This window comes from Ceratotherium simum, chromosome 11 (assembly GCF_057802395.1).
Source record: "Ceratotherium simum simum isolate JZ-2026a chromosome 11, ASM5780239v1, whole genome shotgun sequence".
Classification (NCBI taxonomy): Eukaryota; Metazoa; Chordata; class Mammalia; order Perissodactyla; family Rhinocerotidae; genus Ceratotherium; species Ceratotherium simum.
The window spans coordinates 48,939,595-48,952,109 of NC_141910.1; the positions used below are offsets into that span (position 1 = coordinate 48,939,595).

General features: G+C 39.6%; 1 protein-coding gene across 2 annotated transcripts in view; it reads left to right on the forward strand.

Annotated features, from left to right (window-relative positions):
• The window catches only part of NLRC4 (NLR family CARD domain containing 4), a 47,586-nt gene that overhangs the window by 21,102 nt on the left and 13,969 nt on the right, over nucleotides 1-12,515 (forward strand). For both annotated transcript variants that reach the window (XM_014781275.2, XM_087436944.1), the window contains exons 5-8: nucleotides 2,608-2,700; nucleotides 4,853-5,023; nucleotides 8,042-8,134; nucleotides 8,779-8,946. In XM_014781275.2, the coding sequence (XP_014636761.1) occupies nucleotides 2,608-2,700; nucleotides 4,853-5,023; nucleotides 8,042-8,134; nucleotides 8,779-8,946 (525 nt within the window). The remainder of the gene's footprint in view (nucleotides 1-2,607; nucleotides 2,701-4,852; nucleotides 5,024-8,041; nucleotides 8,135-8,778; nucleotides 8,947-12,515) is intronic.

Here is a 12,515-nt window from a genome sequence, read left to right on the forward strand (position 1 = left end):
AGATAGTTGTATGTCATAGGTTCACATCCTTCTAGTTGCTGTACGTGGGACTCGGCCTCGGGTTGGACGGAGAAGCGGTGCCTTGGGGCGCGCCCGGGATCCGAACCCGGGCCGCCAGCATCAGAGCGCACGCACTTAACCGCTAAGCCACGGAGCCGGCCCGGAATTGACATTTTTATCACGTTGAATCTGTCAATCCATGAGCATCGTTTCTCTTTCCATTTATTTAGATATTCTTTGATTTCTTTTATCACCATTTTGTAGTTTTTGTGTGTGTGTGTGAGGAAGACCAGCCATGAGCTGACATCCAATGCCAATCTTCCTTTTTTTTGCTGAGAAAGACTGGCCCTGGGCTAATATCCATGCCCATCTTCCTCTACTTTATATGGGACGCCACCACAGCATGGCTTGAAAAGCGTTGCATCCGTGCTTGCCTGGGATCCGAACCTGCAAATCCCAGGCCACCGCAGCAGAGAGAACGCACCTAACCGCTGCGCCACTGGGCTGGCCCCACCATTTTGTAGTTTTCATCATGTTGATCCAGTATATGTTTTATTAGATTTATATGTAACTTTGTAATTCTTTTGGAGCTGTTGTAAATGGTATTTTTTTAAAAAAGTTGTTGCCAATTATTTATTGCTACTATATAGAAATGCAATTGATTTTGGTGTGTTGATCTTGTGCTCTGCACCTTTGCTAAACTCCCTTTATTTCACCTCCAAAAAGAATAGTCTATTTCTCTCTTCCCAATTTATATTCCTTTTTCTTCATTTTCTTACCTTATTGCACTAATTACGACTTGCAGTACAATGTTGAATAGGAGAGGTGAGAGTGAACATCCTCCCTTGTTCCTGATCTTAGGGAGGAAGCATTCAGACTTTCACCATTAAGTATGATGTTTATAGTATTTTTGTATATACCTTTTATCAGGTTGAGGAAGTTTCCTTCTATTCCTAGGCTGCTGAGAATTTTTATCACGAATGGATGTTGGATTGTATCAAATGTTTTTTCTGCATCAATTTATACAGCTATGTAGTTTTTTTTCTTTAGACTTGTAATGTCGTGAATTACATGGATTGATTTCCAAATATCAAAACAGGCCTGCATTCCCTGTGTGAAGTACACTTGGTGATGTATAATATTCTTTTTATATATGGCTGGATTCCTTGATAATATTTTATTGAGGATTTTTGCTTCTATGGGCATGAGTGATATTGGTCTGAAGTTTTCATTTGTTTTATTCTCTTGGTCTAGGTTTCATATTGGTTAATTGTAGCTTCATAAAATGAGTTGGGAAGTGTTCCCACTACTTCTATTTTCTGGAAGTGATTGTGTAGAATTGATGCTATTTCTTCTTTGAATATTTGCTAGAATTTGCAAGTTAAATTATCTGTGTCTGCAGATTTCTTTTTTGGAAAATTTTAAACTACAAATTCAATTTCCTTAATAGTTATACAGGACTATTCAGGTTACTTATTTATGTCACGTTGGGTGAGTTTTAGTAGTTTGTGGCTTTCAAGGAATTGGGCAATTTTTTCTATGTTGTCAAATTTATGTGTGTAGATTTGTTCATATTATTCTTTAACCTTATATCATCCGTAGTTTCTGTAGTGATATCTTCTCTTTCATTTCTGACATTGGTAGTTTGTTTTTCCTCTTTTTTTCCTTCATCAGTCTTGCTAGAAATTTATGAATTTTATCAGTCTTTTCAAAGATACAGCTTTTTTAAAATTGATTTTTCCTATTGCTTATCTGTTTACAATTTTTTTTATTGATTTCTGCCCTTATCTTCATTATTTTCTTCCTTCTTCTTACATTGGGTTTATTTTACTCTTCTTTTTTTTTTTTCTTTTTGTGAGGAAGATCAGCCCTAAGCTAACATCCATGCCAATCCTCCTCTTTTTGCTGAGGAAGACCTGCCCTGAGCTAACATCTATTGCCAATCCTCCTCCTTTTTTTCCTTTTTCCTCCCCAAAGCCCAAGTAGATAGTTGTATGTCACAGTTGCACATCCTTCTAGTTGCTGTGTGTGGGACGCGGCCTCAGTATGGCCGGACAAGCGGTGTGTTGGTGCACGCCCAGGATCCAAACCTAGGCCACCAGTAGCGGAGCACGTGCACTTAACCGCTAAGCCACGGGGCCGGCCCCTACTCTTCTTTCTTTAGTTTCTTAAATAGTAAGCTTAGGTTATTGATTTGAGACTTTTCCTCATTTCTAATATAAGCATTCAATGCTATAAACTCCCTCTAAGCACTGTGTTAGCTGCAGATTTTGATATGTTTTATTTTTATTTCTGTATTTTTCAAAATATTGTCTAATTTTACTTGAGGCTTCCTATTTGATCTATGCTTATTTAGAAATTTGTTTAATTTCCAAGTGTTTGGAGATTTCCCTGTTATCTTTCTGTTAACATTTTCTAGTCTAATTCCATTATATTTGGAGAACATGCTTTTAGCTAAGGAAGATGCCCATCTCTGACCAAAAAATACATTTTTGTATCAATTTCATGAGCATTTCTTGCCTGTGGTGACAACTAAAATCTTTTGATTGGTAATAGAAATCTAGTAAACGACAACTGAACACAGTTTAATCTCTTTTCTTTTGGCAGGTGGTCTGACTGACAGCTTAGGTAATTTGAAGAACCTTATGAAGCTCGTACTGGATAACATTAAGATGAATGAGGAAGATGCTATACATCTAGGTCAGATTTTTGTTTTCTCTAACATTTTTATTAATACAAATATAACAATAAGAACAGTTAACTTAAGACTCTTTGACACTGGCTGTATCTATGCAAGGCAAAGATGCCTTTATGTACTTGTGACTATGCTGGTTTTCCTAGACATTTTTCTCCACTCCCATTCCAATCCTTCAGCACCATTTTATGTCAGTTGTACACCACTAGATTGTAATCCTTTTGCAGACAGAAGCCATGATACTTTTTTTATCTCCCTGGCTGATTGACTATGTTTGTATTTAAAGCATAGAAACAATGAAAAACTTTATAACGTGGTTTCATAATTAAATAAAACTTCATAAATGGAATGGAACACAAGAATGAATGTGGATCTAGAAAATTATAGGAACACAAGCACAACACATGGTTTATCACAGGGAGCCAGGTCCTCCAGGACAAGCTTCTTGTCGAAGCTATCTCCCCACCTCCCAATGTCCCTGTTTTTTTTTTTTTTTTTTTTGGCTTTTGTTTTCCCCTGTTTGAGCTCTCAGTTAAATGCTCCTCAGCTTTATTCTTTCCCTTCTGCTTCCTGCCTAAAGACAATGCTATCCTATAATTAAAACATGGCTGACCTTTTTTTTATTATATAGCTTACATGAGAATAATCAAATTAATTGAGTGTGCAATAAACAGTTATCGAATGCCTATGAGTTACACAGACTATCAGAGCTGGAAGGAGCCTGAGAGCATCTAATTTAACTCTCTCATTTTACTGCCGCTGGAACCTAGAACAGTTTGTTGACTTGCCCAAAGTCTCACCAATTGGTAGAAAGGGTTCAAAAATACCTATCTGAGACAGTCTGGTTCTACTATTAAGGAATCAAAGTCTGGGCTTGAATAAACCAGTGTAAATTTACTATTTATTAAAGAGTTACTGTGCAATAGGTTAGACACTATTCTAGGCACTTTTACATACTTCCTCTCATTGAATCCTCATAATAGTCCTAGTACATAGGTATAACTATCCCTAAAGCCATAATTAAAAGGTTGAATAACTTGCCCAAGTTTACACAGTTATTAAGTACGGGATCCAGGAATCAGAAAGACTGAAGCTTGTGTTCACAACCTTTAAGCTACGGGTACTCCCATAACAACAATTAATATTTGCTCACTATGTGCCAGGCACCATAATAAATACTTTACATACACTGCAACCTTCCCAAAGCTCTGCAAGGTAGGTATTATAAAGCAGTATATTCCCTTTTTATAGGTTAAAGTACCATAAAGATAAGGAAATATTTAAACAATACAAAAGTATGCCTGGGCCGGCCCTGTGGCTTGGTGGTTAAGTGCGCGCGCTGCGATGCTGGTGGCCCGGGTTCGGATCCCGGGTGCGCATCGAGGCACCACTTCTCCGTTCATCCTGAGGCCGAGTCCCACATACAGCAACTAGAAGGATGTGCAGCTACAACATACAACTACCCACTGGGGCTTTGGGGGGAAAAAATAAAATAAATAAAATCTTTAAAAAAAAAAAAAAAAGTATGCCTAATCAATCCTAAACTCCACATCAGCATTAGACCTAACAATGAGGGATGTTTTAGAATATTTTCAATTGTACTATTGATATAACATAAATCTTTCTCTTGGTTAAACACGCTGCATGGGATGCGGTCTTCATTGTAAAGCATCAGGCAGGCCCCACATCCTGCAGTCACAAGCAGGGCTTCTTCAAGGCTGGAAACAGTTATACTAGAAGCACACCCAGGAACTGAAGTCCCCAGGCTGCCCCTCTGAATTCAGCCTACACCCCTCCTAAGATTTTTGAGGGGATAAAAGGGAGAGTGCTCATTCAGAAAACTTCATTCTATGAGAAAAGTTATGGTAAAGGTACACGCCGATACTCATTAAAATACTACACATTTACTATAGTTTTTCTCATGCTATTAAGAGAATGACCTCCACATAAGTGACCTTTGTGTGGTCCAGGAGACTGGAAAGTGATAGTAGAAAGAAAAACAACTCTCTTTGGCTTTTTTTTAACTCAAGGTCTCTACAGAGAGAGCATGGCAAGCTCTCTGTGCAATTGTTCTTTGCCGTCTTTTCAGTCCATTAATCCATGGTTAAATCAAATTAACTTGGTGTCCTAATGCATTTCCTTCCCATCTTTTTGCAGCTGAAGGTCTGACAAACCTGAGGAAGATGTGTTTACTTCGTTTGACCCACTTGTCTGCCATTGGGGAGGGAATGGATTACATAGTCAAGTCTCTGTCAGCCGAACCCTGCGACCTTGAGGAAATCCAATTAGTCTCCTGCTGCCTGTCAGCAAATGCTGTGAAAACCCTAGGTAACTGTTGCCTGCATTAACTGAATGAGAACAGTGTAAGAGAACACGTGATACTTTTATACTAATGCATGCCAAGTCTCTCAAATGGAAATTTAATTTTTAGAGAAATTGGAAAAGGTAATAAAGACTTCTAGGTAATATCTCACCTGTTTTTAATGATTTTCTCCATAATTGGAATGAAAATTTATTATAGATAGATAAGAGGAGAGAATTTTAGAATAATTGAAGATGTTATAATTTTAAGAGAAGGTGAAGAGGAAGAAAATAAGAAATAGGTGATCAACAATGTAGTCTATACGGAAGTCGAAATATAATGATGTACATCTGAAATTTATATAATGTTATAAACCAATGTTACTTTAATAAAAAAAAGAAAAGAAATAGGTGACACTTGACACCTGACACTTGTCCTGTTAGATAATAACTGCCTAATAAATATTTGGATGAATGGATAAATAAATGATTGAGAAGCAGAGAGAAGGATTTCCTTAAATGTTCTCAGGCCTTCCAATTCTTACCCATTGCCGTGTTAAGATGGAGTTAATGTGCATTAATATGAGTTGAGTCCTTTGAGTTTCCAAAGGGTGTGCATGCCAAGTATGGAGAAACTTTTGCATATTTCTGAATGAACTGGATATGTTCAATTCAGATGTTTTTTAAATTTAGATTTTGGGAAAAAAGATGGTCTAGCCCTTTCAAAAACAAAATATAAAACTGCTGGGAGTCTGTAAAGATTACTAAGGAAACCATTTGTACGCTAAGGTAACCAAAAGCTAGAGAAATCCATGATTAGAAAAGGCTAGACAGGGCCGGCCCCGTGGCTTAGCCGTTAAGTGCTCACGCTCTGCTGCTGGTGGCCCGGGTTCGGATCCCGGGCGCGCACGAACACGCTGCTTCTCTGGCCATGCTGAGGCCGCGTCCCAGATACAGCAACTAGAAGGATGCCCAGCTATGACATACAGCTATCCACTGGGGCTTTGGGGGGAAAATAAATAAATAAATAAAATCTTTAAAAAAAAAAAAGAAAAGGCTAGACAAACACTAGGAGAATGAGAATGATGAACACACTCCTTCACTTCTCTATTTGCCATTGGGAAGAGACAGATTTAGAACTAACCTTCACTTCTCTATTTGCCATTGGGAAGAGACAGATTTAGAACTAACAATAGTAACCGTACCTTTTTTAAGAGGAGTTCCACAGGTTTTTTTTATTTTAAAACACCAAACCCCAGAAGATATTTTACTCTAAGAAAAGTGTTCATATGATTGATTAAAAATAATAATAACTAATATTATAGTGAGTATATATTCATGAAAAACTTGACTAATTTTTTTAAAGGAGATTTTTCTCATCAGTCTTTTTTTTTTTTTAAGATTTTATTTATTTATTTATTTATTTTCCCCCCAAAGCCCCAGTGGATAGTTGTATGTCATAGCTGCACATCCTTCCAGTTGCTGTATGTGGGATACGGCCTCAGCATGGCCGGAGAAGCAGTGCGTTGGGGCGCGCCTGGGATCCAAACCCAGGCCGCCAGCAGCGGAGCGCGAGCACCTAACTGCTAAGCCACGGGGCCAGCCCATCTAATCAGTCTTGATAGGAAAAACTTCCACTAGATTAAGTAACCATGATAAATATCTGAAGTGAAGAAAAGAACTTAGTTCTTAGCTAGAGTGATAGCATTTTATAATTAATGTTTGCACATAAAATAGTTTTCCATATTTTATACCTCAACATATTTTTGTCTTTGTCATTAAAATACATCTCTTGTAGCTAGCATAAAGTTGGGTATTACTTTTTTTTTTTTGTGAGGAAGATCAGCCCTGAGCTAACATCCATGCTAATCCTCCTCTTTTTGCTGAGGAAGACTGGCTCTGAGCTAATATCTATTGCCAATCCTACTCTTTTTTTTCGCCAAAGCCCCAGGAGATAGTTGTATGTCATAGTTGCACATCCTTCTAGTTGTTGTATGTGGGATGCGGCCTCAGCATGGCCGGAGAAGCAGTGCCTCAGTGCGCGCCCGGGATCCGAACCCGGGCCGCCAGTAGCGGAGTGCATGCATTTAACCACTAAGCCACGGGGCTGGCCCCGGGTATTACTTTAAAAAAAAAAAAAAATTCCAGTTTTTGGGGCCGGCCTGGTGGCGTAGTGGTTATTCGCACACTCTGCTTCGGCGCCCTGGGGTTCACAGGTTTGGATCCTGGGCACGGATCTACACACTGCTTATCAAGCCATGCTGTGGCAGGAGTCTCACACATAAAGTAGAGGAAGATGGGCACAGATGTTAGCCCAGGGCCAATCTTCCTCAGCAAAAAGAGGAGGATTGGCAACAGATGTTAGTTCTGGGTTAATCTTCCTCACCAAAAAAAAAAAAAAAAAAAAATTCCAGTTTTATGATCCCTGCCTTTTAATTGGAGTATTTAGTCCATTTACATTTAATGTAATTATTGATATGGCTAGATTTCCATCTGCCTTTTTGCTATTTGTTTTCTATTTTTCTCATCTCTCTTTTTTTTTTACTTTCTAAGTTTTTATTATTAACATCACAACTATGACATTAACAAAATCGACTAAACTGAGGTACACAAAGAACAGCTCAGCTCATCTGTTTTTTGTTCCTTTGTTTCTCCTGCATGATAAGGGCATTTTAGAATTGGCAGCAACCTCACAGTTTATCTAATTCAAATTCCTCATTCTAAAGATTAAAACGCTGAGGCTTAGAAAAATGGAGTGACTTTCCTATAGTGACATAACAACCATATTCCATGCTGCTTTAGGCTTTATGTGAATTGAAGTTTATGACCAGGAAATATCTGTCCATTTGGTCATAGTCATGGGAGTTGGGGGTTAAACCTATCCAAATACCTTTGAGAATAATTAAATTACTCAAACCAAATAATAGTTTGTATACTATCAACAAAGAAGATAAGCATTGACTCAGAATTCTTCTAAGGATATTTTTAAATGCATATATAGTTCCCTGAAAGTCTTTTTTACTTTGGATTAAAATTTTTTTCCAGCTCAGAATCTTCACAATTTGGCCAAACTGAGCATTCTTGATTTATCTGAAAATCACCTGGAAAAGGATGGAAATGAAGCTCTACATGAACTGAGTAAGAATGACAATCTAAAGCAGATACTCAGATATATGTACTGGATAGTCAGAAAAGCATGGCCTGAGCCCTGAGGTTTCTTTTACCCATGGTTGCCTTGCTAGATGTACCTTAAGGAAGTCATTTAGCCCTTTCTTAAACTGCCCTTGAGGAACACAGACCTATGACTTTTGAACCACAAGTTTTCATACGCTCATTGCATCTGAGGCTCCCATCTGCTTGCCTCCTTCTAGGGAGCTAGTGTCTGAGAGTAAGTGATGTTCAAGACAAATTTGCTTAAGGAGTTAGTGATAATATTTTTAAGGTGTGATAGTGATATTGTGATTATACTAAAACGAAAAAAAAAGAACTGATACTGTCTCAGATTTACTTCAAAATAATACAGAAGGGAAGGAATTCAGTGAGGATGAAGCAAGATTGTCCATGATTTGATGTTTGTTGAAAGTTGGCTTATTAGTACATACAGTTTCATTATACTATTCTGCATAATATTTGCATATTCTTGAACACTTTCCATAAAAATATTAACCAAAAAGCAAGTCGATTCTCATTGCACATTGAGTAGGCTGTAGAGATAAAGACCATTCCTTCTCCAACAATTTTGAGATGGATCCAATTCCTGAACTGCTCTCTGGTTCTTCAAGTTGACAGGCTGCATGTCCTGGAACAGCTAACTGTGCTGATGCTGCCCTGGTGGAGTGATGTACGAGTCAGCCTGGCCAGGCTGTTGGAGCAGCTGGAGAGGGCCCCACAACTCATCAAGCTTGGCCTGAAAAACTGGAGACTCACAGATGCAGAGATTAGGATTCTAGGTAGGTACACACACCCAGGGAGCCCAGGGAAAAGAAGTTGGCCCTAAAAAAGTTCTTAAGGTGGCTTTATTTATTTATTTAGTGCCTTCATTTATTTATTCATTTTGCCTCCTCTTTTTTTATACAAATATATTTAAAGAGAGTTCACACATGTTAAGGAGTAAAATGATTTCTTTTCTTTTCTTTTTTTTTTTTTTGTGAGGAAGATCAGCCCTGAGCTAACATCCACGCCAGTCCTCCTCTTTTTGCTGAGGAAGACCGGCCCTGAGCTAACATCTATTGCCAATCCTCCTCCTTTGTTTTTTTTTTTCCCCTTTTTCTCCCCAAAGCCCCAGTAGATAGTTGTCTGTCATAGTTGCACACCCTTCTAGTTGCTGTATGTGGGACGCCACCTCAGCATGGCTGGACAAGGCGTGCGTTGGTGCGCGCCCGGGATCCGAACCCAGGCCACCAGTAGCAGAGCGCGCACACTTAACTGCTAAGCCATGGGGCCGGCCCCTAAAATGATTTAGAACACTGGCCTGCCTTCAGGTTTTTAAGCATTTTACCTACACTATCAAAGGAAAAACATTCACATTATCTGACAAGGTATATTATGTTAGGAATTGCTCTTTGTAGCCTCAACTGTCTGAAATTCAGCAATGCCCCTCCAATCTTGGGAAATATTTTTAAGCCACCTGTTGGGTATTCAAAACATGTAAAGATAAGTGCAACTTTATCTAAATGAGGTCACAGAATATCTTTAAGTAGCTGTGATAAAATCTAGGAACAAACAGAGATACAGTCATGTGTCACTTAATGACGAGGATATGTTCTAAGAAACGTGTCATGAGGAGATTTCCTCCTTGTGTGAATATCATAGAGTGTACTTACACCAACCTAGATGGTATAGCCTACTACACACCTAGGCTACATACGGCAGTGATGATATGGGACCACCGTTGTATACGCAGTCCATCATTAACTGAAAGGTTGTTATGTGGCGCATGACTGTATATAAATGACTAAAGACACCACCAGCCTCAGGCAGTTGATGAAAGGGCCTCATGCTATCTGTATTAGTTATTAGTCCTGTGTAACAGATTACCCCAAAATTTTAGTGGCTTAAAACAACTATAAACGTTATCTCATTTTCTGTGGTCAGGAATTTGGGCGCACATTAGCTAGATAGTTCTGGCTTAGGCTCTGTCATGAGGTTGCAGTCCGGATGTCGACCAGGGCTGCTGAAGGATCTGTTTCCAAGGCAGCTCCTCACTTGGTTGGCAGGTTAATGCTGGCTGTTGGCTGGAGGCCTCAGTTTCTCATCCCTAGACCTCTCCATAGGCTGTTTAAGTGTCCTCACAACGTGGCAGCTCACTTGCCCTAGAGCAAGAGATCCAAGAAAGAACCAGTTGGAAGCTGCAATGTCTTTTACAACCTAGCCTTGGAAGATCATTCCTGGTCATTTCTGCTGTATCCTATTGGTTACCCAGGTCTGCCCTATCCAGTACGGGAGGGGACAATATAAAGGAGTGAATAGTAGGAAGTGCAGATTATTAGAGCCATCTTGAAGGCTGACTACCATACTATCCAAGGCAAAGGACTAACGGAAACAGCCTTGACTGCCTTCACTTCCCTCACAAATTGTCTAGAATATATTTGTAGTATACATATCATAAAACTTACCGTTTTAATCATTTTAAGTATACAGTTCTGTGGTATTAAGTACATTCATGCTCTTGCGCAACCACCATCACCATCTCTCTCCGGAACTTTTTCATTTTTCTCAACTGAAATTTTGTACGCATTAAACATTAACTCCCCACCTGCTCCTCTTTTTAAAACCTTCCTTCTTAGAGACACCTGTGTGTCTAAGGCCTTTGGCTGCCCTAATGGTTTTGTCTTCCCTAATGGTGCTTCAAGTTCTGGATCTTTCCTTCCCTTAATTCCTAACTCCATTTCCGTCTCCTCTACCCACTCCCTTAACACATCAGATCATATCATCCTGGGTGTTATTCTTTCAGGCCCCTCCTCTGTTCTGCGTGATATTGGAGGCAGGTGGCTTATGTGACAGACTAATTAGTTAGCTAATAAATAGTCTCTCTCAGGTAACCTCATACCTTAAGCGAGTTGGAAAGGATGTGTCTTTTCAAGGAGGCTGTTGGGGAGTGTGTAGAATTAGAATTGCATGTGGGGGAGGCATATTTAGGTAGAGACCTTTGAGCATCTTGCAAAACTTTAAGTCAGTAGCCACATAATTTGCCCACTTCTGAGGCTGGCCATTTAGACCAGAGAAGAAGATGGTGTGTTTAATGAAATAAGAACTGAGCTGGTAGTAATTTGCCATTTGACTTTAATTGCCTAGTGCCTTATAGCCTCCGTACATAAATGATAAAAATAAGCATAATAGAAGGCAACCGACTCTTGGAAATTTAGCTATAATGATGTACCCTAAGATGCAAGTAAAAAAAAAAGGACAAAATGAACAAATCAATATTAGTAACTAATTTATTCTCAAAGTCTTTTTTAAAAGAATTTGTGGGGGCTGGCCCCGTGGCTTAGCGCGCTCCGCTACTGGCGGCTGGAGTTCGGATCCCGGGTGCGCACCGACGCACCACTTCTCTGGCCATGCTGAGGCTGCGTCCCACATACAGCAACTAAGAAGGATATGCAACTATGACATACAACTATCTACTGGGGCTTTGGGGAAAAAAAAAAAAGGAGGAGGATTGGCAATAGATGTTAGCTCAGAGCCGGTCTTCCTCAGCAAAAAGAGGAGGATTAGCATGGATGTTAGCTCAGGGCTGATCTTCCTCACAAAAAAAAAAAAAATGAATTTGTGGAATTATCACTATGTCCCTAATAAAAGGTAACTATTATTATCCTTGTTTTATAAAGCAGCAGAGACATAAGGAGGTTGTCATACTAAAGCTGGGAAAAGGGTTGGAGTCAGAAAAGGAAGAGTTGATGAAAAAGGGGAGAGTGTAGGTGCTTTCACTGCTCCCCTCCAGCCACTTCCTCACCTCCCAGAGGCATAGAAGGCAGTCTGTTTGGGCTTGAGGCGAAAGCTGAAGAGTGAGAGCCAAGCGTTCTCTGCCCTTGCTCTCTAGCCAGGTGTAACGATTGCTTTCTGTCGGGCCCCTCTAGAGGCTCCAGCTTTAATGATATGGTTAGCTGCATTGGTGTGGAGTCAGACAGACATGCCCACCCCTTCCACTTGCTAGATGTATGACCTACAGCAACTTAGTTCAAGTCTCTGAGCCTCAGTTTGCTCATCTGTCAAATGAGGATAACTATCATACTTCCATATTAGTGGTTATTGTGCTAATCAGTAATTGAGCTAATGCATATAATGTAAGAAGTTCAACACTGACCCGTTGTATATGCTCAATAAATGATACTGTGATCATTATTCTCTGTAGGCTTCAAGGGGAGCCAGAAACTAGGGTTATCTTCCTTTTAAAAAAAAACTCCCTTAGCCTGCAAAATAAAGTACGACTTGCTCACTTGTGATGATAAGACCCTTTACAATGGGGCCTCAGTTCATCTTCCTCTCCACCTTCATCTTCTGCCACACTTCCCCACCTACG